Source organism: Oncorhynchus gorbuscha, linkage group LG18, assembly GCF_021184085.1.
Source record: "Oncorhynchus gorbuscha isolate QuinsamMale2020 ecotype Even-year linkage group LG18, OgorEven_v1.0, whole genome shotgun sequence".
Taxonomy (NCBI): Eukaryota; Metazoa; Chordata; class Actinopteri; order Salmoniformes; family Salmonidae; genus Oncorhynchus; species Oncorhynchus gorbuscha.
Genome location: NC_060190.1, coordinates 25,275,811 through 25,296,515, shown reverse-complemented (window position 1 = coordinate 25,296,515; position 20,705 = coordinate 25,275,811). Strand labels below are relative to the sequence as shown.

The 20,705-nt window shown below is 44.0% G+C and overlaps 1 protein-coding gene across 4 annotated transcripts; it reads left to right on the top strand.

Annotated features, from left to right (window-relative positions):
• The first annotated feature begins 508 nt into the window (after window positions 1-508).
• On the top strand, window positions 509-9,125 carry LOC124002580 (homeobox protein TGIF2-like). Of its 4 annotated transcripts, none has more exons than XM_046310087.1 (3): window positions 509-587; window positions 3,528-3,775; window positions 6,320-9,125. In XM_046310087.1, exons 1-3 carry the CDS (start codon window positions 569-571, stop codon window positions 6,941-6,943), a joined length of 891 nt encoding a protein of 296 aa, XP_046166043.1. In that variant the 5' UTR covers window positions 509-568; the 3' UTR covers window positions 6,944-9,125. The 4 variants fall into 4 exon arrangements, with proteins under 4 accessions (XP_046166043.1, XP_046166045.1, XP_046166042.1 ...); XM_046310089.1 differs by lacking the exon at window positions 509-587 and adding an exon at window positions 1,012-1,060; XM_046310086.1 differs by lacking the exon at window positions 509-587 and adding an exon at window positions 1,042-1,356.
• Window positions 9,126-20,705: the final 11,580 nt, after the last annotated feature.

Genomic DNA, 20,705 nt, shown 5'->3' with positions numbered 1-20,705 from the left:
GTTACTGCCACTTTGACATTATAGAGTATTTTTTTTGTGTAGATTGTTGACAAAAATGTACAATTTAATCCCACTTTGTAACACAATAAAATGTAAAGAAATCCAAGGGGTTGAATATTTATGATACCCACTGTAATCTATAACAACTGTAGTGAGTCATTTGGTTAATCTGCCATGCCAGTATACATGCTTTCCCATTGTATTGTCACAAAATGCACATTCCAACTGTCTTTTTCGAAATAGGTGATAGACTATGCATATATTCATGTATTTTCTGTCGTTTAATTATAAACTGTATTGATATTTAATTCATAGTTAACAAATGTTAATAATTGGACTGCAGTGACAATTAGATTTTCTCCTAAACTTCCCTTTTCATGAGTTTTGAAACACAACTGTAGGCCTACATAATGTTCTGTTTGATTTATTGGTCAATCAGAGTATTCTGCGGAAAAAAATGGAATAGTTCCTGACATGTCATTTTGCAGTGGCAACAACAACCTTTCAGAAGCAATTCCACGGCACTGTTTTACAGTTTTACATAGACAATTCCTGAAAATGAAAGAGGATGTGTGTACAGGATCAAGGTGAGGAAGCCTCGACTTTCTCCAGCCGTTGTTGGGAAGATATTGCTGTTATTGTGTCAATACTTTATTGCATCCATTAGTGGCTAACTGTTTTTTGTCGACACTGTTTATCCCGTTCATGTAACAAGAAGACATGATCGTTTCGGTTACATAATAAACGCAGAACTCCAACGACACGAGGAAATCCTCTTGTGTTGCTGGCCAGTGGCCAACGTGTTGGCAAACAGGGGGCTTGTGTGTTGATTAATCCTGTCAAAGGAATTGCAATCATGTCGGAAACAAAATACTATTTTTAATGAAATCTTTTACTGCCTGAATTTGAATTAAATGCTAATCCTGTCATTCACTCAAGGAGTGATGACACGGGCCTGTCTATTGGAAATAAAGAGCCGTTGATTGGAGGGCACTGGTATAGGAGGCGGGATCAATAAATATTCGACTGTCAGATTGGAGCTCGGCGTTGCTGTGTGCAGGTAAAGAGAACCAAGCAACACAAACGAGGTAACGTACAGTATTTGTCCTACCTTTACTAGACAACGAAACGCTATGGTCAGACACTGTTCTGTTGACGAGCAACACGTTTATGTCACACGAACGAAGAATTGAACCCACGAGCGGCAAAATAAAAGCGTGCAACACCTTGGAAAGAAAATATCGCGTCAAGGTTTGGTCGGGGGCACACTTCTATTTTTTTTTTTTTACAAAGGCACTTCGACAGCTGCGTGTTTTCAAACAAGCCATCAACAAAGAATGAAATCCTTCAAACGAGGTAGGCGTACGTTTATGGGGATTTTAGTACAGAAAATGTTGTCAGGCATTCATTATCACCCTGACAGTTTGCCAAGTGTGTCCGGCTTTTGGGTGTTAATGGAATGCGGCTTTTTGTTGCGAGCAAATGCAGCGTGTGTTTGTTTGAATTTGGAGGGACAGCGAACCAGCTAAGTTATCTTTGGAAGCACGCATGGTGTCCATCTGGCGGAGCGACAGAACAGTCCTACATCCGCGAAGGCGTGCGTTCAGCGGGTTCTTTGTACGTTTGATACACGATGGGATGATGGCTAGCCAACTTAGTCATCGTTTATTAAATTAATTTATAATTCTCATGTTACATCTTATTGTTTTTTTTTTGTATTTGGCAAATTGATAGCAGTTTCGGTAGCTATTCGACTGCAACAGTAATCTTAACCCCACGATGGACTACATTGACTAGAACGAGAATTTCACGAAACGGCTTCATTGTTTGTTAGCTAGCCTGCTAACTTTAGCCAGAAACTAGCTAGCTAAATCCGCCTTTGAAGATATTAGTACATTTGAACAAACTCAAATTATGCACACCTTTTGCCTTAAGTTTGTCAACGTATTTTGACTAGATGGGTAACTCCGTATAATAAAAATAAGAACGCCCTTTTGTTATGCAAACAAAAAGTTGAAGTTGAGGTTTGACAGGAACGGCGTGTGACATGTAACGTTACTGTAGCTGCCTAGCAAAGTAAAACTCCACGATGTTGCTACCATAGATTTTTAAAGCCGTTTTCTAGCGTAACTTTATATCGCTACTCCAACATCAACGGAGACCAGTGGTCGGACTGTACATCTACTAGTGATGCGCGAGTTGACTCGTAACCTGCGGCTCGGGTGGGTTCAGGGTCATGAAATATTTCATGGGTGGGTAGCTGACAGGTTGAGTAAAGAGAGTACTTTAAAATTCATAAATGTACCATTATTGTGCATTTTATATCTATAGGCTACATGGAGGCTTTTCTTTAGTTATTTTAGGCTATCTGGAATTACTGTGTACGTTTTAGACTACAAGACAATCGCCACATGCTTTTCGGTGAACTACCAGAACAATTGAATGTGGTTCCAAGGCAAAAATGCTGACTCTGATTTCATTACGAGAAAAGCGGCGAAATTGATATTAGAAAATAACAGAAGGGGTGGGCCAGAAAAGTCATGTTGAAGTGGTTAAAGAGGAGGGTGGCGGTGTGATTGTGAGGCGCTATACACATTTGAGTCACACGAAGGGGACTTAAAATAGACCTGTGGCATGTCAAGGGAACTGCATCCCTATACTTTTCAGATGAAATCTGGACCCTATAACTCTCGTGGCATTAATATGAACTCGTGTTGTTTTACAGCAAGAAATGCTTAAATTCAAACTTTGAACTTATACTGTACGTTTTCTGGGCGCTGTCTTGATCTTGGCATAGCTACCTTCCAGCTAGAAAAGTAATGCTGTCGGAATCTTCTGGCTACCAAGTTTGGTAGCTAGCATATTTAAAACGTTTTGCCCATTCATGCGCAAATTTTCTAACTTGATTTTAAGATTATAGTTAGTAGCTAGCCACACAATCTGTTGGCCATTGAATTAAAATCAATTTACCCAGGACTTAAATTCCCTGGCCAAAGGTGAAAATAGCCCCTCACACGGTCTATAGATCCCTAGCGGCTGGAGATGTTGACATGCACAAGATCTTCTTTTGTGAGGACAGGAGCTGCCTCTAGGGGTCAGATTTCACCCGGAGAAAGACATTTACTTCATTCTATACCCTGGGAGAAACCATTTATCCATTTTGAGTTGGTCTTCCCCAGTGCCACAAATATAGTGATTTGGGGTAGGAAGACAAATCTGGTTTTCAGTGTATTTATTTTCTTCCAATTAGCTTCTCATCACTTAATTTAATGAGGGCGTGTCTCATTGCGTCTTCATGCATGCTTGTACATTTGTGTCAACTACTACACCCACACTTGCCTCTGGGTGAATGCACATTAAAATAACAAACAAGAAGCACATGCCTACTCAACAAGTAGATTGTCAGTCTCTGATTTGGAGGGAAAGCAATACATTCTATTACAAGTCAATGTCCAACCCTGGCCTATGAGTACAAACACTATCACTGACTCAACAACCCCCTCTGAACCCCTTCTCCCTGTCCTCAGTTCTGGAAGAGGAGCGGATGCGAGAGCAGGAGCTGTCAGCCATGTCTGACAGTGACCCCTTTGAGGATGACCGCTCCATCCTTGACCTGTCTGGTGGGGGCTCGGGCAAGCGGCGTCGCCGTGGCAACCTGCCCAAGGCGGCGGTGCAGGTTCTGCGGAGCTGGCTGTACGAGCACCGCTTCAACGCCTACCCCTCAGAGCAGGAGAAACTCAGCTTGTCAGATCAGACCAGCCTTTCTGTGCTACAGGTGAGTGGACCGGGATCAGACTTTAAATTGTTTATTTAAATAATAATAATTAAACAAATTCAAGTTAATTCTTGCTGCGAAATGCTTGAATTGGGCCTAATCAAGCAGCAGTCCAGACATTTCGGCCTACAGTAGCCTTTGCCGGGTGGAAACTTTGAGCTGTGTAGCAGTGCACCAACATGGGGCTGGGAGATTATTTTATTTATTTATTAACTTATTGGCAAATCAAGATCTCTTAAATGTTCTCTAAATAAGCATGGTTGTTTTAAAGGTCAAATACACTGCATTTCAAACAGTCAGCTATAATAATATTTTTTTGTTGCAATGATCTGTCTTTCAAGGCTTGTTATGAAAATATGTTTGTTTTTTTAAATTACTAGAACCATGTGTAGTGCACATTCACAAATAACTTCTTGTAGCGGGTGTTGGGCTATAGAAAATTAACAGGTCTCAAGCCCTGGCGGTTTATCCAGTTGATCTTTATATTTGAAGTTTAGCCAACTTGGATCTGTTTGCTTGCTAATAGAGTTGAAAAGTTATGGACACACCCTTTTTGAAAAGCACAGTATCCTGTCTACAGTGTTCAGATGTTGAAGGGGCATACCCAATTTCTCAGATTGAGAACAAGTTGCCAATTCCTTTATATAATTGTTTTATGCTTCACACATTTATAAAACATACTGGACAGCTAGTATAACAGTTGTTGGCTAAATTGCTGCTGGACCCTAATGTACTTGTACTCTTGCTTAGTTGTGCACTGGGGCCGCCCACTTTTTTATTCTGGTTAGAGCCAGTTTGCGCTGTTCTGTGAAGGGAGTAGTACACAGCGTTGTATGAGATCTTTAGATTCTTGGCAATTTCTCGCATAGAATAGCCTTCATTTCTCAGAACAAAAATAGCCTGAGTTTCAGAAGAAAGTACTTTGTTTCTGGACATTTTGAGCCTGTAATCAAACCCACTAATGCTGATGTTCCAGATACTCAACTAGTCTAAAGAAGGCCAGTGTTATTGCTTCTTTAATCAGAACAACTGTTTTCAGCTGTGCCAACATAATTGCGAAAGGGTTTTCTAATGAAAATATTAGATAGATCACACATCCTATACTGTAACAGGGCTTGCTTTTTAAGCAGTCTGACTTGCATTTGAATTAGTCTAACAAAGTATCAGGTCTGGTTTTGGCATATTCCCTTCAATTACAGTTGAAATTAATGATTTACAATTTTCCTCCAGTTCAATTGTTCCATTGTTATGTACTCTGTCGAAGATGGTGGTTTCTTTATTGTGTGTTCTCTATTGGCCCCTTGTAAGTGTCTAGCACCTATAGGTTACTTCAGGCTGGCGCTAAATAGATTCATCCCATGATACTTACGTTGTACTTATCATCATACTTCAGCGCTAGGGTGTTTCTCAACAGCTTAGCGTACAACAATATTCAAATGTTGTACAGATAAATTTGACACGTCACCGCAGTCTTCCCTGCTCACCTTGTAGGCTGACCATTTGTTGTCGTTTCCTCTCTCCTCAAATACACACACACACACATTCACTGGACTGAGCAGAGAGCAAGCAGCGCTGACAGACCCATAGTGTGGTCACTGCAGTGAAGTGTCCCTGGTTGGCTTTGCTCTACTTGCTCTGCTGCTCAGTGTTTTTCACCCGAGACTTCATTAATGCCAGCTGTCTGAGGCCACTCATCTCACTGCGTGTGGGAGGTTTTTACCACAAGATGGCAGTAAATGAGGCCTGGAGGAGAGCAGGAGAATGAGAACATGTGGGCGGAAGTCTCATTCCAATAAACTACCCCTCGGACCAGTTTGAGCTATGGACTCATGCTACTTACACCAAATCCTGACACTGCCATCGGCGGGACGTGACAGGAAACAGGATTTGTCGGACCAGGCAATGTTTTTCCACTCCTCAATTGTCCAGTGTTGGTGGTCGTGTACCCACGAGTCACTTCCTCTTGTTTTTAGCTGAAAAGGAGTTGGAACACTGTGTGGTCATCTGATGCAATAGTCCTTTACAAGGATCAGTTAGAGTTGTGTTCCGAGATGCCACTGTTGTACTGCGGCGTTATTTGTCTGTTTCTGGCCTGCCTGTTAGCTTGCATGATTCTTGCCATTGTCCTTCAATCTCTCATCAACAAGCTGTTTTTGCCCACGGGACTGCTGCTGAGTTCTGGTTTGTCGAACCGTTGTCGGTAAATCCTAGACACTGTCGTGCACGACAAGCCCAGGAGGGAGACCGTTTCTGAGATGTTGGATCTGGGACTGACTATCATACCACGCTCAGTCTCTTGGGTCACTCGTCTTGCCCGCTCTAACATTCAATCAAACAGTAACTGGATGCCTGTCTGCCTGCAGTATATAGCGAGCCATGGCCACGTGACTGGTGATCCATTTTCGTGAATGAGGTGTACTTAATAAACTGTCCACTGTCAACTGTTCTTGCAGTATGGTTCTTCGGGGGAATCTGTTAAGCTTTTGAGATGCACCCCTGTTTTTTTTGCAGGCATTGTTGTTAAAGTTACTGACTCTTTTCCAGATATGCAACTGGTTCATCAATGCCCGCCGCCGCCTCCTCCCCGACCTTCTCCGCAAGGATGGCAAAGACCCTACCCAGTTCACCATCTCCAGGCGGGCGGGGAAGGGCGAGGGCCGCCCAGCCACTGGAGGATTTGGCAGTGCCCCTGAAAGCCCCACCTCAGTCCACTCTCCAGCCCTGCCCCCTCTCAGGCCCTCTGTCATCCAACCAGCCCCCACACTGGACCTCAGCCTCCTAGGAAATACTGCCACTGCCATCCTTTTGGGCGCTGGCTACCCCAGCCAAGAGGGCTACTGTGTCCAGGCCCTGATGCAGTTGGACATGCAGAGTCTCCTGAGGAGGGAGGCCGAGGAGAATGGCTCAAAGGTTATCAGCGCCAGCCCCACCGGCGGGCTATTCAACACGCCGCCCCCCACGCCTCCGGAGCTGTGCCCCTGCCAGGATTTCAGTGACTTGAGGTTGCTGGTGGATGCAGCTCTCCAGAGGGCCGCCGAGCACGAGAGTCAGAGGCTGCTCCCAGAGTACCAGAGCAGGGCCACTGCAGAAGCGACGGGTGGCTGTAGCCACAGCAGCAGTGTCCCCAGTTTCAGTTCTAATCCATGTCCCAGTCTGTTCTGCACCTAAACTCGCCATGGCCTCTGTACCAGCTCCAAATGTGCCAGCTCCAAGCTCTACCCAGGTCCCAACCCTAACCTCTGTCCTAACCCCGGCCCAACCTTTAGCCCCAGCACCACCAGACCTCAACCCATTCCTGGGCCTGGCCTCCCTCCAGCCCTTGTCCTCCTCCTCCATCCCCAACCGCAGTGTCCAGAGTGCCCATTCGGTGCCCAGTGTGTGGAGTGTGGTCCACGGCGATGTTACAGTCCGACAGCCTGTCCCTGTGGTTCAGACTCCCATGGCCGCCGTGTGGGGGCCACAGCAGACCTTGCGCACCATCAACTAGAGCCACGGTCACTCCCTTGTCTGTGTATGTGAGGGAGCCCCGTATCCCTACTCAGACTTCCCCTACCTGTGTGTACGTTCCCTTCATCGGCCCCTCTTACACTATGCTCTGCAGTTTGGATATGGCAGAACTCATGCATACGGTTCATACACCAGATGCTGGGAAGGATATGAGGGATTGAAAGACTATTGTTTGTAAAGACTGCTTTTTTAAAGCATTTTTATCAGGACTTATCCAATGCAGACTGTTGCTGGGTGGATCTTTTCAATGTGGTTTTTCAATCAACATTTCAGAGTATAGGTTAAATGTTGCGACGGTTGACATAAGAACGACGACACCAAGTTCCATGGTGTTGTTTTTAACTCCCTTTTCCACTATCTCAAGGAGGACATTTCCTTCCCCTGTGATGTTTATTTTTTTTTTTTTTAACAGTGAAGTTGCTCCAGTAGAGCTAGGCTTATCTGTAGCAATACTGGACTTAGTTGAATGTATTAAGGTTACTTTTATCTCTGGTGGTCTAGCCTGTCAATCATTCCCACCAAGGGTGGACCTGGGGCTGAGACAAGTGTTTTTTCAAGCCCTGGTGTTGCGCTCCTCCAGTACAGTTTATGCACTTTAGATATTTTCATGTCCACATCTTCACACAGTGCCGGAAGACAGGCGGAAGGGGAAATTGATTGTAATTGCAGTGTGCCTGACTGCACAGCTCCAATGTCTGTCTCCTCTCTCCTTGCCTTAATTAAAGCTACTGTAAAAAAGTGGCCACCATGGATTCTACGTTTGAGAAACTAAATCATCAGTTGCAAATAATATGAACTCTTTTTTTTAAATTAATTTTTTAATGTTCATTTAAACCTGTTTCCAAAATAGTATCTTAGTAGGTAAATGTTTTTGTGTGAAAACACACTAGGAATGATATTATTTTTTTGGTCTTAATTTCTGCGCTATCTTTATGCATCATGTACAATTTCCAGGGATGTATTGTTTTTATTGTGGACGTGAAGGAGGTGGAATTCCTGTGTGTTTGAGAGCGATGGGGTGGGAGGTCCTGTTATAGGAATCGATTTTGTGGCGAAGCTAAAGGCTTAGTTTGGTGACGCCTACAGGCCGTCTCCTCATTCTTAAGGGTAATGTAACACTTGCTATAAGTGCCCTATTATGCCATAGTCTTTTATGGATGAAGCTTGTCACAAACATTTTAAACTTTTGGGCACTCCTGTTTGGAGAGGGATTGACCCAAGTAGCGAATCATTGGCGGTTTAAGATTTGGTCCTTGTGTTGCAAACAAATGTATCTTAATTGAAACGCCTGTTCGCTTGGATGACAATCTGCTCAGTGCTGTATTGAATTAGTTGATTTTAATGTTGTAAGTTATTTAGAAGCTAACTGTCTGACTTCCTTTCACTCTCTCTTTTCCCTCTGTTTTAGTGAAGCATATCCTCTCGTTAGACTATTTTACTATTTCTTATATGGTTGTAGTTTCCATGAAACAATCTCTCATACTGCATGTTATGGCCAAATCGACGCTGCACAAAGTTAGTTGGGGCCCTACTACGTAAACGGTGCTGCTGCAAAGTAATTTTCTTCTGTCCATAGGTCAGTTCAAATGGGACTAACTTAGTCTTTAATAGCTGTTAATGGTGCCATACATTTAATGAGCTAGATGCATGAGAAGAGCAGATATGGAATCTTGTGTTATTATATACCTAGATTTGTGACTAGCACAAATCCCCATTCCTTCACTTCCTCTTGTTTTCTGCTCTTTCGTGAGTCTTAATGTCGGCACCATTTCCTGAATTGTCTAGAATGTCAGTGGGGAAGGGTAGATGTTCTAGATCCTCTGCTAACGGAGATATGCTAAAAGAGTCCCCGCTTTCTCACACACTTTGGGTCGACTGTAGGGTTCGGTCAGACTTGAGTCTGAATACGCAGCAAAGAATGTTAACTATTTTTAACAGGTTTTGAATTTAGCTGCAGTACAATAAAGCGGGTATGTGTTTTATTCATTACTACACTTCTACGTTACTACATATTACTCATTGTGATACTGGAATTGGCTGGATACTGAACATTATTTAGAAAGGCTATTTTATATATCAGGTTTTGGATGCAGAATGAAACATGAGTCGTAGATGCCAATGGGAAAAATGTGTGTAAATATGTCACAGTGGGGACGGGGCCATGAACTGTCTCAAATGTGTAGCATCTCAATACGACCAAATGCATCCGACTGTTTTTCCATTTCACTGTGAAATCATGGCTGATGTGTGGGACAGTATAACTGGCTATCGTGCCTTAAACCGGGGATTGAGGGAACATGCTCCTTCTACATAAAACTTTTGAATAGTCTGTGCAATATATGCCTTAAACTTTAAATGTGTTTTGTACAAGCATTTCAGAGAATAAAACCTTTTTCATACGCTGCTCCTTGTGCATTTTTACAAATCCAACTTGAATGTGTAGAATTAACCATGTCCTTGTCTCAACCAAGTTTAACAGCACAAGTTCCTTTCTTGGAACTAATTACATGGGCAATATATTGTACACTGGATTTCCACCCCAGTTATCAAATGATCTTCATGTAAGGCAGGTCCAAGTTGTACATAACCTTTTGGCTGTAATTAACCTACTAGATGGTTTTATCTGGAGTACTCCAGATGAATCCCATAGACCCCCTAGACTCCAGATGACTCCCATAGACCCCCAGATAACCCTTTTGCTCTATCCATAGGGGTGTCCCTGATGTTTACAAATTAATTATGAATGAGAAGCTTACATGTCTTCAGTCAAGCATTCAAGTTATTAATTACACTTTTGATGGTGGCATCAATATACCACAGGAGGCTGCAGAGGGGTGGGTGGCTCATAATGGCCTGAATGTCATCAAACACATGGAAACCATGTGTGTTATGTATTTGATACCCTTCCGCTCCACCCATAATTGCTAGTCTGTCCTCCCAAATTAGGTGCCACCAACCTCCTGTGCAATACACCAAGTCACTACAAAGATACATGTGTCCATTCAAACTCTGCTGGAGAGGAATGAAACCGAGGGGTTTCACCATGAGACAAATGCTGATTTAAAAAAAAAAACAGTTACATGACTGGATAGAACTGAGGATGGAGTGAAAAGAAAACACTCATCCTGTTTCCAATAAGGCACCAAAGTAATGTAAAATTAACTTTTTGTCCTAAATACAAAGTTATGTTTGGGGCAAAAACATCGCAACACATCACTGAGTAGGACTTCATATTTTCAAGCATGGTGATGGTTGTGATTGGAAAGGACTATGGAGTTTAAGGATAAAAACTAAACGGAATAGAGCTAAGTAAGCACAGGCAAATTCCTAGAGAAATGCTTGGTTCAGTCTGCTTTCCCACAGACACTGAGAGACATTCACCGGACCTCATTATCACCTTGATTACTCTCCCTTTATTTAGGCCTCAGACTCCGTCATCAGGCAATATTGGTTTTGTGTACGTTCCGTACGCTTCTCCTGTTTTGGTTATCGTAATTCTTATTAAAATCACCTGCTTCCTGACTCCCAGCTTTACAGAATACTGACTCTTAAAAATGTAATTAGCAGAAGATAAGGACATCTAGACAGGTGACAAACAAGGACACCTAATATGCCAACACCAGGATCAGCTGGTACAATTGTGTACAGCTATGGATAAGGTTCTCCACCGCTTCGACACCGGCCGAGAAGATTCACCTACATCTAGCGGAGGTCCTTCTACCACAAGTCGTCCCAGCAAGTCAGTCCAGCAGTCCGCCCAGTTTAGCAATGCCGGCCATTTCCCTGCTGACGGGGAGGGGGTAGGAGTGGGCTACGGCGGTCTGGGAGAAAGGAGAGGAAGAACTTGGCTCCTACGAGAGGTTCATGGCTCTGTTCAGGGCAGTCTTCGACCATCCATCAGAGGGCAGAGAGGGAGGTGAGTGATTACTTCAACTCCGGCAGGGTGTCCAGACCCCTGCGGAGTACTCCCTCACCTTCAGGACCGTGGCAGCCACCAGCGGATGGGATTAGCCAGCGCGACTCACCATATTCCAAAGAGGTCTGCGCAAGGAGGTTCAGATGGAGTTGGCGTGCCGGGATGACAACCTTCCCTTCGATGCGCTCATTTCGATGGCCATGAGGGGCACTAGATTCAGTGGTGTCCGGTGAATCCCAACCCGGTGTCCACAGGGACAGAGGGAAGGCGTGAGTATTCCATCATCACTTTCCACCAAACCCTTCCTGGTTTCCATTTCACTGGCTGGCTGTCCCTAAAGTGTTGGCTTTACAGCTCTAAAGGACCCCGGTGGCGCAGGGAATTTCATCGAAAAGGCCCTCGCCTCCTCCCTGAACATCACCCTGTACCCGCTCTCCTTTCCAGGTCCAAACCTTGGGTAGTCGAGCATTGGAAATATCACAGCACCACTCACCCTAACCGTGGGACCCCTGCACCAAGAAAGCTTTTCCTTCCTTATCATCAAGGCACCCGTACACAAAGTAATCCCCCGCCTCCCGTGGCTCCAACGTCATGACCCCACCATCTCCTGGTCGAGGATGGAAATCACTGCCTGGGCACTAGGATGTCTGAAGACCTGCTTTCCCTTACCCTGTGGTTTCACGTCAGTTGAGATTCCTGTGGTTGCCCTCCAGCCTGACATCCTGGAGGTTTACCAGGATCTCTGGGAGGTTTTCTCCAAGACCCGCACCACCAGTCTCCCTCCTCATCCCCCTTGGGACTGTGCCATCAACCTGTTTGTAGACTTTGCACAGCTGCGACTGTGGCTGAAACTGAGGCCCTGGAGGAGTACATCCAGGAGGAGTACATCCAGGAGGCTCTCCAACAGTGTTTCACTCACTCATCCACCTCCCCTGAGTCGGCAGGCTTCTTCTTCATGACCAAGGAGGGAGGTCCATGACCGTGCATCGATTAGAGGCCACAATTCCATCACCACCAAGTCACGCTACCCCCCCGCCATCGAACAGCTCCGCCAGACCCATTTATTTTTGACTAAACTGGACCTGCGGAGTGCCTAAACCGCATCCAAGAGGGGGGATGAATGGAAAACGGCCTTCAGCACAATGTCTGGGCACTACGAGTTCTTGGTGATGCCTTATGGATTAGCCAATGCCCCGTCGGTGTTCCAGGCATTCGTGAACGAGGTGTTCTGTGACATGCTCGGGCACCAGGTGGTTGTGCATATTGATGACATCCTGATCTACTCGGCCACCTTGGAGGATCACATCGCTCTTGACCGGGTAGTCCTGAGGTGCCACCTGGAGAACCATCTGTACGTCAAAGCGGAGAAGTGCCTGTTCTATCAGGTCGATGTCTCCTTGAGATACCGGATCAGTCCGCAGGGAGTGGTTATGGAGGAAAGGAAGGTACCAGTCCCAACCACCATAAAGGGACTACAACTTTTTTGGGGTGGTTTGCCAACTTCTACAGCCGCTTCCTTAATAACTGCAACTCCATTGCCTCAAGGGTGGTCCCCTTAAGTGACTGTGGATTCCTGCAGCCGATGAGACCTTCCATCTATTGAAGGGGTGTTTCACCTCCGCCCGTTGCTGAAACACCTCTATGTTGCCGGTCTACTAACTACCGGTCTTGGCAATCGTTACGCACACCTGGCCCTCATCACCCTGGTTCTCTCCCTTTTATTTATCCCCCAGTCATCAGTATTGGTTTTGTTCACGTTCTGTACATTCTGGATTCTTATTAAACTCACCTTTTGCATCTGCTTCCTGACTCGCAGCGTATACGTTACAACGAGAGAACGACAGCCCTTTTAGATATGTAGATGTTATTGACCTTAAAGGCTCAGTGGCTCTTGAAACACTATCTGCCGCTTTTTACTAAAACTGTTCACAAGTGGGATCCAGTGATTCATTATAGTGGACTACTTAATTTTAGCACTTGTCAAAATGGTGTCAGAACTGCAATGTGAGGAAATCAAATCGGTACTTTTGGTATGGGAATGTCTTTTATTTTCTCCAATACAGAATATAAAAGGTATACAGCTGCTGCACTGAATGCAGCAGGACATAGAAACAACTCTTCATCTTGGAATAAAGGACACATTACTTCTTTTTTTTTAACAAGGGTCCTTTGTTGGTTCTTTACAGGCATGCTACTTTTCCACAACATTTCAACCCAAACAACCCAGCCATTTCCTTCTGCTCTTCATCCTCCTTGGAAGGGCAACGCATAAGACTTTGCTCGGCAAAACACCATTTCAAGGCTGACTTCCTCCACAACGTTGCCCCTGGCTTCTTTTTTTTAACATGTCCAATCCTTCAGCAACATTCATGTTGAGTGTTCCAACTTGAATGATTTTGATGCATCAATGCAGGCATAGTTAGAATAGACCTGACCTGCTGACAAGGGGATACGACGAGCAACATGTCAAACAAAAGGTGGAATAATAAGCATTTAAGCAATGAGGGTAAACTATAACCTGCTTTGATTGTCAAAAACATTACATGAATAGAACAAAATAGTCCTTTTAAAATGTGGTTTTCCAACACAGCTCCTGGATAGAAGGTGCAGTTTCTTACAAAGGCAGTGCTGGTGCTGATGTGAGAGGAGAGGTAAACTTGGCCAGTACACACACACACACACACACACACAAAGGTGTTCAGTGCATCTTATAAGTCTAACATGGCTTCCTACCACTTTGTCACCTTTCCTTCATCTGCACTGATTTATGAGAGACTAGGAATTACAGAGAGGACATATGGAGACGAAGCCACTAAAGACTTGTTAAGATGCATTTAGCTGAGATACACTCCTCCTCAATGGATAATCACCATTGACAATAAAACTCACTGAAGAGGAGTCCATCCCAGCTAGAAAGCACTGTATGTGTGTGGGCCGCGAGGCAGTCGCCTGTCTCTCTACATGTCATCCTTGTCCTTGGCGCCGTGTTTGAGGATGCGAGTGAACTCAGCGTAGTTGAAGTTGCCCTTCTTGTCGATGGGCGCCTCGCGACACTCCTCCTCAATGGATAATCACCATTGACAATAAAACTCACTGAAGAGGAGTCCATCCCAGCAACCACTTTACAATAGTGCAAAATATTTTAAGCACTGTATTCCTTAAAGTGGGGTTTCAGGTGTCTCCGGAAGGTGGTGATTGACTCCGCTGTCCTGGCGTCATGAGCAGTTTGTTCCACCATTGGGGAGCCAGAGCAGCGAACAGTTTTGACTGTCTTCCTCTGGTAGGGAGGCATGTCATCCTTGTCCTTGGCCTGGAGGTACTGAGGTGCGTGTTTGAGGATGCGAGTGAACCAGTGGAGAGAGCAGCGTAGTTGGGAAGGTTGCCGGGCTTCTTGTCGATGGGGCGCCCAGCCAACAGCGAAGTAATCAGCTCATCCACCTCCTCGTGTGAGGCAGGTGAAGCGGATCACCCATGATGTTAGTTGAGAACGACAGTTTGTTGTCAGGATCAGCTCCCTGGGAGGAGGACACAATGGAGTTGTCAGGTGGTCATGGAACTCCTTCCCCGGAGGAAGAGCAGCTGGATCACCCCTGATATGTCTGCAAACAGGGGAGAGTTATTGGGCCTGTGTCATGTGAGGTTATGACTGACTTGGTGTAGCAGACTCAGAGCCCTAGTATTGTCATTGTCATGCCAGCAATGGAGTAATACAGCACAAACAGATCTGGGACTCGGCCTCGTGGACTCTCTTTCCAAGATAATGGGCTGTAGCCTGTATATCTCTGGTCCTGTGGTCCAGATCTGTATGTGCTAAGGAGGGTTGATCAGCTCTAGCTTCAGATCTAGACCAGGCTACAATGACGACTTTGCACAACCTACATCTGGACCAAACTAATTGGGTTTGTAATTTTCTAGGGATGTGCATCTCGCCTTTCATGAGCGGTTCAATAAGCATCTAGATACATGGGCTCGGATACGATACGTTTTATTTTGAAACAATTCGGAGGAGGAATTGGTGCGATTCGGTTCAATACGATTCGATGCACTACATTTTTTGCATGAACAAATTCATTTTCCATTTTAAATGAATATCGCTGCTGATGGGATAACTTCTCACAATTGATTAGCCCTCAGTTTAAGAAGTGTGTGTGTGTGTGCTAGCAGAATGGAAGGAAGTGGGGTTTTATTTGATCGCCTACGACTTCTCAGAAGGCAGCCCGCCCTCGGGCCCCTTTTTCTCCACGCAAATCACAGGGATCTGGGCCTGTTCCCGAGAAAGCAGTATATAATTTGCGTTAGACTCGTTAAAGGAATAAAAAGGATTCTGCCAGTCCGTGGTGAGTAATCGCAGTCCTGATGTCCAGAAGTTATTTTTGGTCATAAGAGACAGTAACGGCAACATTATGTACAGAATAAGTACCAAAACAAATAGTTACAAACAACGGAAATAAATGAACAAAAAAACAATCGGTTGGGGACACGTAAAACGTCAGTCTTCTTCTCCGGGGCCATTGAAAAAAATGTGCATGTCATTTAGCCATTAATATAATGAGTTTGGGATTTTTACCGTCTCAAAGGTGAATGGTAGATCTTTTGGAATTTTACTTAGAGCTTCTCCTTTACAGATCAGTGAATCTATGTATGGAAGGCCATACATAGATTCGACACAAAAAAAAATTCAATGTCGATACTATCTACAAATTTTAACATACTACACTGAAAAAAACATGTAAAAACGCAACATGCAACAATTTCTAAGATTTTACTGAGTTACAGTTCATATGAGGAAATCAAAATCAGCCCTACTCTAGTGTTTCCCAAACTTGTTCCCGGGGACCCCAATGGGTGCACATTTAGATTTTTTGCCCTAGCACTACACATTTGATTAAATAATCAAAGCTTAATGATGAGTTGATTATTTGAATCAGCTGTGTAGTGCCACACTCTTAGAAAAAAGGCTTCCAAAAAGGGTTCTTCGGCTCTTCATTTAGGAGAAGCCTTTTTGGTTCCAGGTAGATCCCTCTGTGGAAAGAGTTTTACATGGAACCCAAAAGGGTTCTACCTGGAACCAAATGGGTTCTTCAAAGGGTTCTCCTATGGGGACAGCCTATTTATAACTATTTTAGGTTCTAGATAGCACCTTTTTTCTAAGAGTGTAGGGCAAAAACTAAATTGTGCACCCCTTGGGGTCCCCAGGACCGAGTTTGGGAAACACTGCCCTAATCTATGGATTTCACATGACTGGGAATACAGATATGCATCTATTGGTCACAGATACCTTAAAATAAGAGTGGTGTGGATCAGAAAAAGACTATATCTGGTCTTATTCGCATAGAGTTGATCAGGCTGTTGATTGTGACCTACGGGATGTTGTCCCACTCCTCTTCTGTGCGATGTTGCTGGATATTGGTGGGGAACTGTCATACACGTCGATTCAGAGCATCCCAAACATGGTCAATGGGTGACATGTCTGAGTATACAGGCCATGGAAGAACTGGGACATTTTTGCGTGCAGGTCCTTGCGACATGGGGCAGTGCATTATCATGCTGAAACATGAGACGATGGCGGCGGATGAATGGCACGACAATGGGCCTCAGGATCTCGACAGGGTAACTCTGTGCATTTAAATTGGCATCGATAAAATGCAATTTTGTTCGTTGTCCGTAGCTTATGCCTGCCCATACCATAACCTCACCATGGGGACTCTGTTAAAAACATTGGAATCAGCAAACTGCTCGCCCACATGACGACATATCTGCCATCTGCCATCTGCCCCAGTACAGTTGAAACCGGGATTCATCCGTGAAGAGCACACTTCTCCAGCATGCCACTGGCCATCAAGGTGAGCATATGAAGTCGGCTATGGTGCTGAACTGCAGTCAGGTCAAGACCCTGGTGAGGACGCAGATGAGCTTTCATGAGTTTGTGCAGGAATTATTCTGTTGTGCAAACCCACAGTTTCATCAGCTGTCCGGGTGGCTGGTCTCAGACGATCCAGCAGGTGAAGAAGCCGGATGTGGAGATCCTTGGCTGGCATGGTTACACGTGGTCTGCTGTTGTACTGCCAAATTCTCTAAAACAACGTTGGAGGCGGCTTGTGATATAGAAATGACCATTCAATTATCTGAATAACAGCTCTGGTGGACATTCCTGCAGTCAGCATGCCAATTGCACACCCCTTCAAAACTTGAGACATCCGTGGCGTTGTGTGACAAAACTGCACATTTTAGAGTGGCCTTTTATTGTCCCCAGCACAAGGTGCACCTGTGTAATGATCATGCTGTTTAATCAGCTTCTTGATATGCCACCCCTGTCAGGTGGATGGATAGTCTTGGCAAAGGAGAAATGCTCACTAACGGGATGTAAACATTTGAAAGAAATTATATTTTTGTGCGTATGGAACATTTCTGGGCTCTTATTTCAGCTCAGGAAACATTGGACCAACACCATACATGTTGCGTTTATATTTTTTGTTCAGTGTAAGTCGAAATTTCAAGATTTGTTTCCCTGTGGCCCAGAGATTTCCTAATCTGTTAGGCTAACCCAGTGGTTCTCAAACCTCTCCTTGGGGACCCTCAGACAGTTCATGTATTTGATCTATTCCAGAACTAGCACACCTGATTCAACATATCAACTTAACCTTGATTAATGTGAATCAGATAAACTATTTCAGGGCTAAAACAAAATTGTGAAATGTCTGGGGGTCTCAGAGGAGAGGTTTGAGAACCACTGGGCTAACCTAACCAGCTAAAACTGTGCACCTTAGTTGGATGGTATTATTAGCAGTTGATGTTACTCTTCAATAACACAGACTCCAAAGCAAATCAAGGGGAGGAAAATAGGTTTATTCAAAGAGAACAAATCATGTGGGGAGGTAGATGTTCATGCTCCCCTGTCCTCAGTGATTCTCTCCTGTGAGAGAAGGAGGCCAATGGCCAAATAACAAGTATCTTATTTCAGATTCAATGTATAAGCAATTTGGGCCAATGAGAACTTGCTGTGAGTCCCGGACTGAAATTCCTCCCATGTCACTGGCCCGTTGATATTGCAGGGAAAAAAACACTATTTCCATTGATCGTTAGTACTCTATTGACCTCTCGTCCTCTGTGTTGTGTATTTATCTTCGGAATATTCTTACAGTAGGACAGTGATAAATCTGCTATGATGGGACAAGATTTTTTCTTGTCTGGATTTCTTTTAACTAAACATGCAGGTTTAAAAAATATATACTTCTGTGTATTGATTTTAAGAAAGGCATTGATGTTTATGGTCAGGTACATTCGTGCATATTTCCCCCGTTTGGTGAAGTTGGCTGTCTTTATTAGGAAGAAATAGTCTTCACACAGTTTGCAACGAGCCAGGCGGCCCAAACTGCTGCATATACCCTGACTCTGTTGCAAGAGAAGTGACTCAATTTCCCTAGTTAAAATAAATTAATGTTAGCAGGCAACATTAACTAAATATGCAGGTTTAAAAATATATACGTGTGTATTGATTTTAAGAAAGGCATTGATGTTTATGGTTAGGTACACGTTGGTGCAACGACAGTGCTTTTTTAGCTAATGCGCTTGTTAAATCACCCGTTTGGTGAAGTAGGCTATGATTCAATGATAAATTAACAGGCACCGCATCGATTATATGCAATGCAGGACAAGCTAGATAAACTAGTAATATCATCAACCATGTGTAGTTAACTAGTGATTATGTTAAGATTGATTGTTTTTTATAAGATATGTTTAATGCTAGCTAGCACCTTACCATGGCTCCTTGCTGCACTCGCAAAACAATTAGTCAGTCTGCCACGCAGTCTCCTCGTGGAGTGCAATGTAATCGGCCATGATCGGTGTCCAAAAATGCAGATTACCGATTGTTATGAAAACTTGAAATCGGCCCTAATTAACCAGCCATTCCGATTAATCGGTCGACCTCTAGTATGTAGACAGGAGGAGTATTATATGCCAGCTGAGCCTAAATGCTGCAAATGTGGTGGTGAACAAGCACCCGAATTTCTGAAGTGTCCTGTTAGGGTGAAGGAGACAGAGGTGGCAAGAATAAGGTCTGTCCAGAATTTCTCCTATCCGGTGGCATTGAGAAGAATGGAAGAAAGGCGTGAAGTTCAATAAGAAATGGTAGTTGGAGTAGAGACACAAGTTGATGTTCCTTGCCAACAGAGGGATCCTGACATGTTGCATGTTAAGAAAGTGGACTTTGTAGCATTTATTACTTTGGTTACCAACTGCACAGAGAAGATAGGCATCATTGTGAGTGCTGCTGAGCGTTTTTTGCTTACTTTTCTGCAGGCTTTACGAGGAATCCTGTCGACGAATACTCCGTCCTCACAGGCACCTGAGCCTGAGTAGGGTTGTGATTTGAATGTGACTGAAGGAGTGGGATGGTTATTTAGATTTATTTTTTGTATTATCCCTTCCTGCAATTGAATATATTATTTTTGTTTTATTTCAAGACCCTGTACAGTAGGCGGGGCAATACACCAATAGGTGTCGTCTGCCATAAAACTTTAAAGAAGAAGAACCGTTCAGTAGTTACTTTATCCATATTACCAGCAATAATCTTTCTATTTCTATGACGGATTTGCGGCCGCAATTTAGATAATGCATTGATACATAGCTATCAACAGCTCATATAGGCACGGTTTAGCTGAGGCTCATCTCTTGACAGGTAGGCTGGTAGTGTCACTGATCCCCGGTACTGCTGCTCATTCCTGGAGGTCTACGTCACCTGCCTTCTAGGCATCACTGAACTGGATTCATTATCACCAACCCCGGACTGTCTTGTCTCATTATGCACACCTGGTTCCCATTCCCCCTGATTAGTATGTTATATATGAGCCCTCTGGTCCCCATTGTCCTTGTTGGTTATTGTTACCATGTCCGTTGGTCTTGTGAGCACCTGTGCTGTTGTATCGGCTTCCATGCTACGTGTTACTGTGCACTTTGTTCTACGGGTCTCGTCCCGTGTATTATTTAGAGGTTTATACCTCACTCTTTGTTTGGGTGGAGAAAATAAAACCCCCTGCTATGTATTCCTGCGCTTGTCTCCTATCATTATACAGCGTGACAGGTAGTCATTTTCTGAAATAATGTTTTTCAACCGACAGGAATTACTCAATAGTTGCAGCAACTTCCTCTGAGGTGGGCCTTTTAAAGTGGCAATATCTAACTTTTTGGGTGAGCTGACCAAATTCACATAGAAATGTCAGTTATTGATCTGTCATCCTACTTGAAAGCAAGTGTAAGAAGCAGTAGATCTGTTATATGTGCACTATATTTCTATGCTTCTGGTTCTTAAGTTTTGTTTTTGCTTCTTTTACTTTTGGTTTTGTACACCAGCTTCAAACAGCTGAAACAATATTTTTGGTTATGGAAAATATATTTCACAGCAGTTTAGGTACAACGATTCTCTACATTCGACTAGCTTATTTTGTTACATAAACTGAAATTAGATTTTTAGCAACCAGGAAAAGGTGGAGAATTTTCTGCATAGTT

Bases quoted from the DNA above. Each gene is read 5' to 3' on its own strand.
- LOC124002580 (XM_046310087.1), top strand. The intron at 3,776-6,319 runs GTGAGTGGACCG...ACTCTTTTCCAG, and splicing joins CCAGCCTTTCTGTGCTACAG to ATATGCAACTGGTTCATCAA.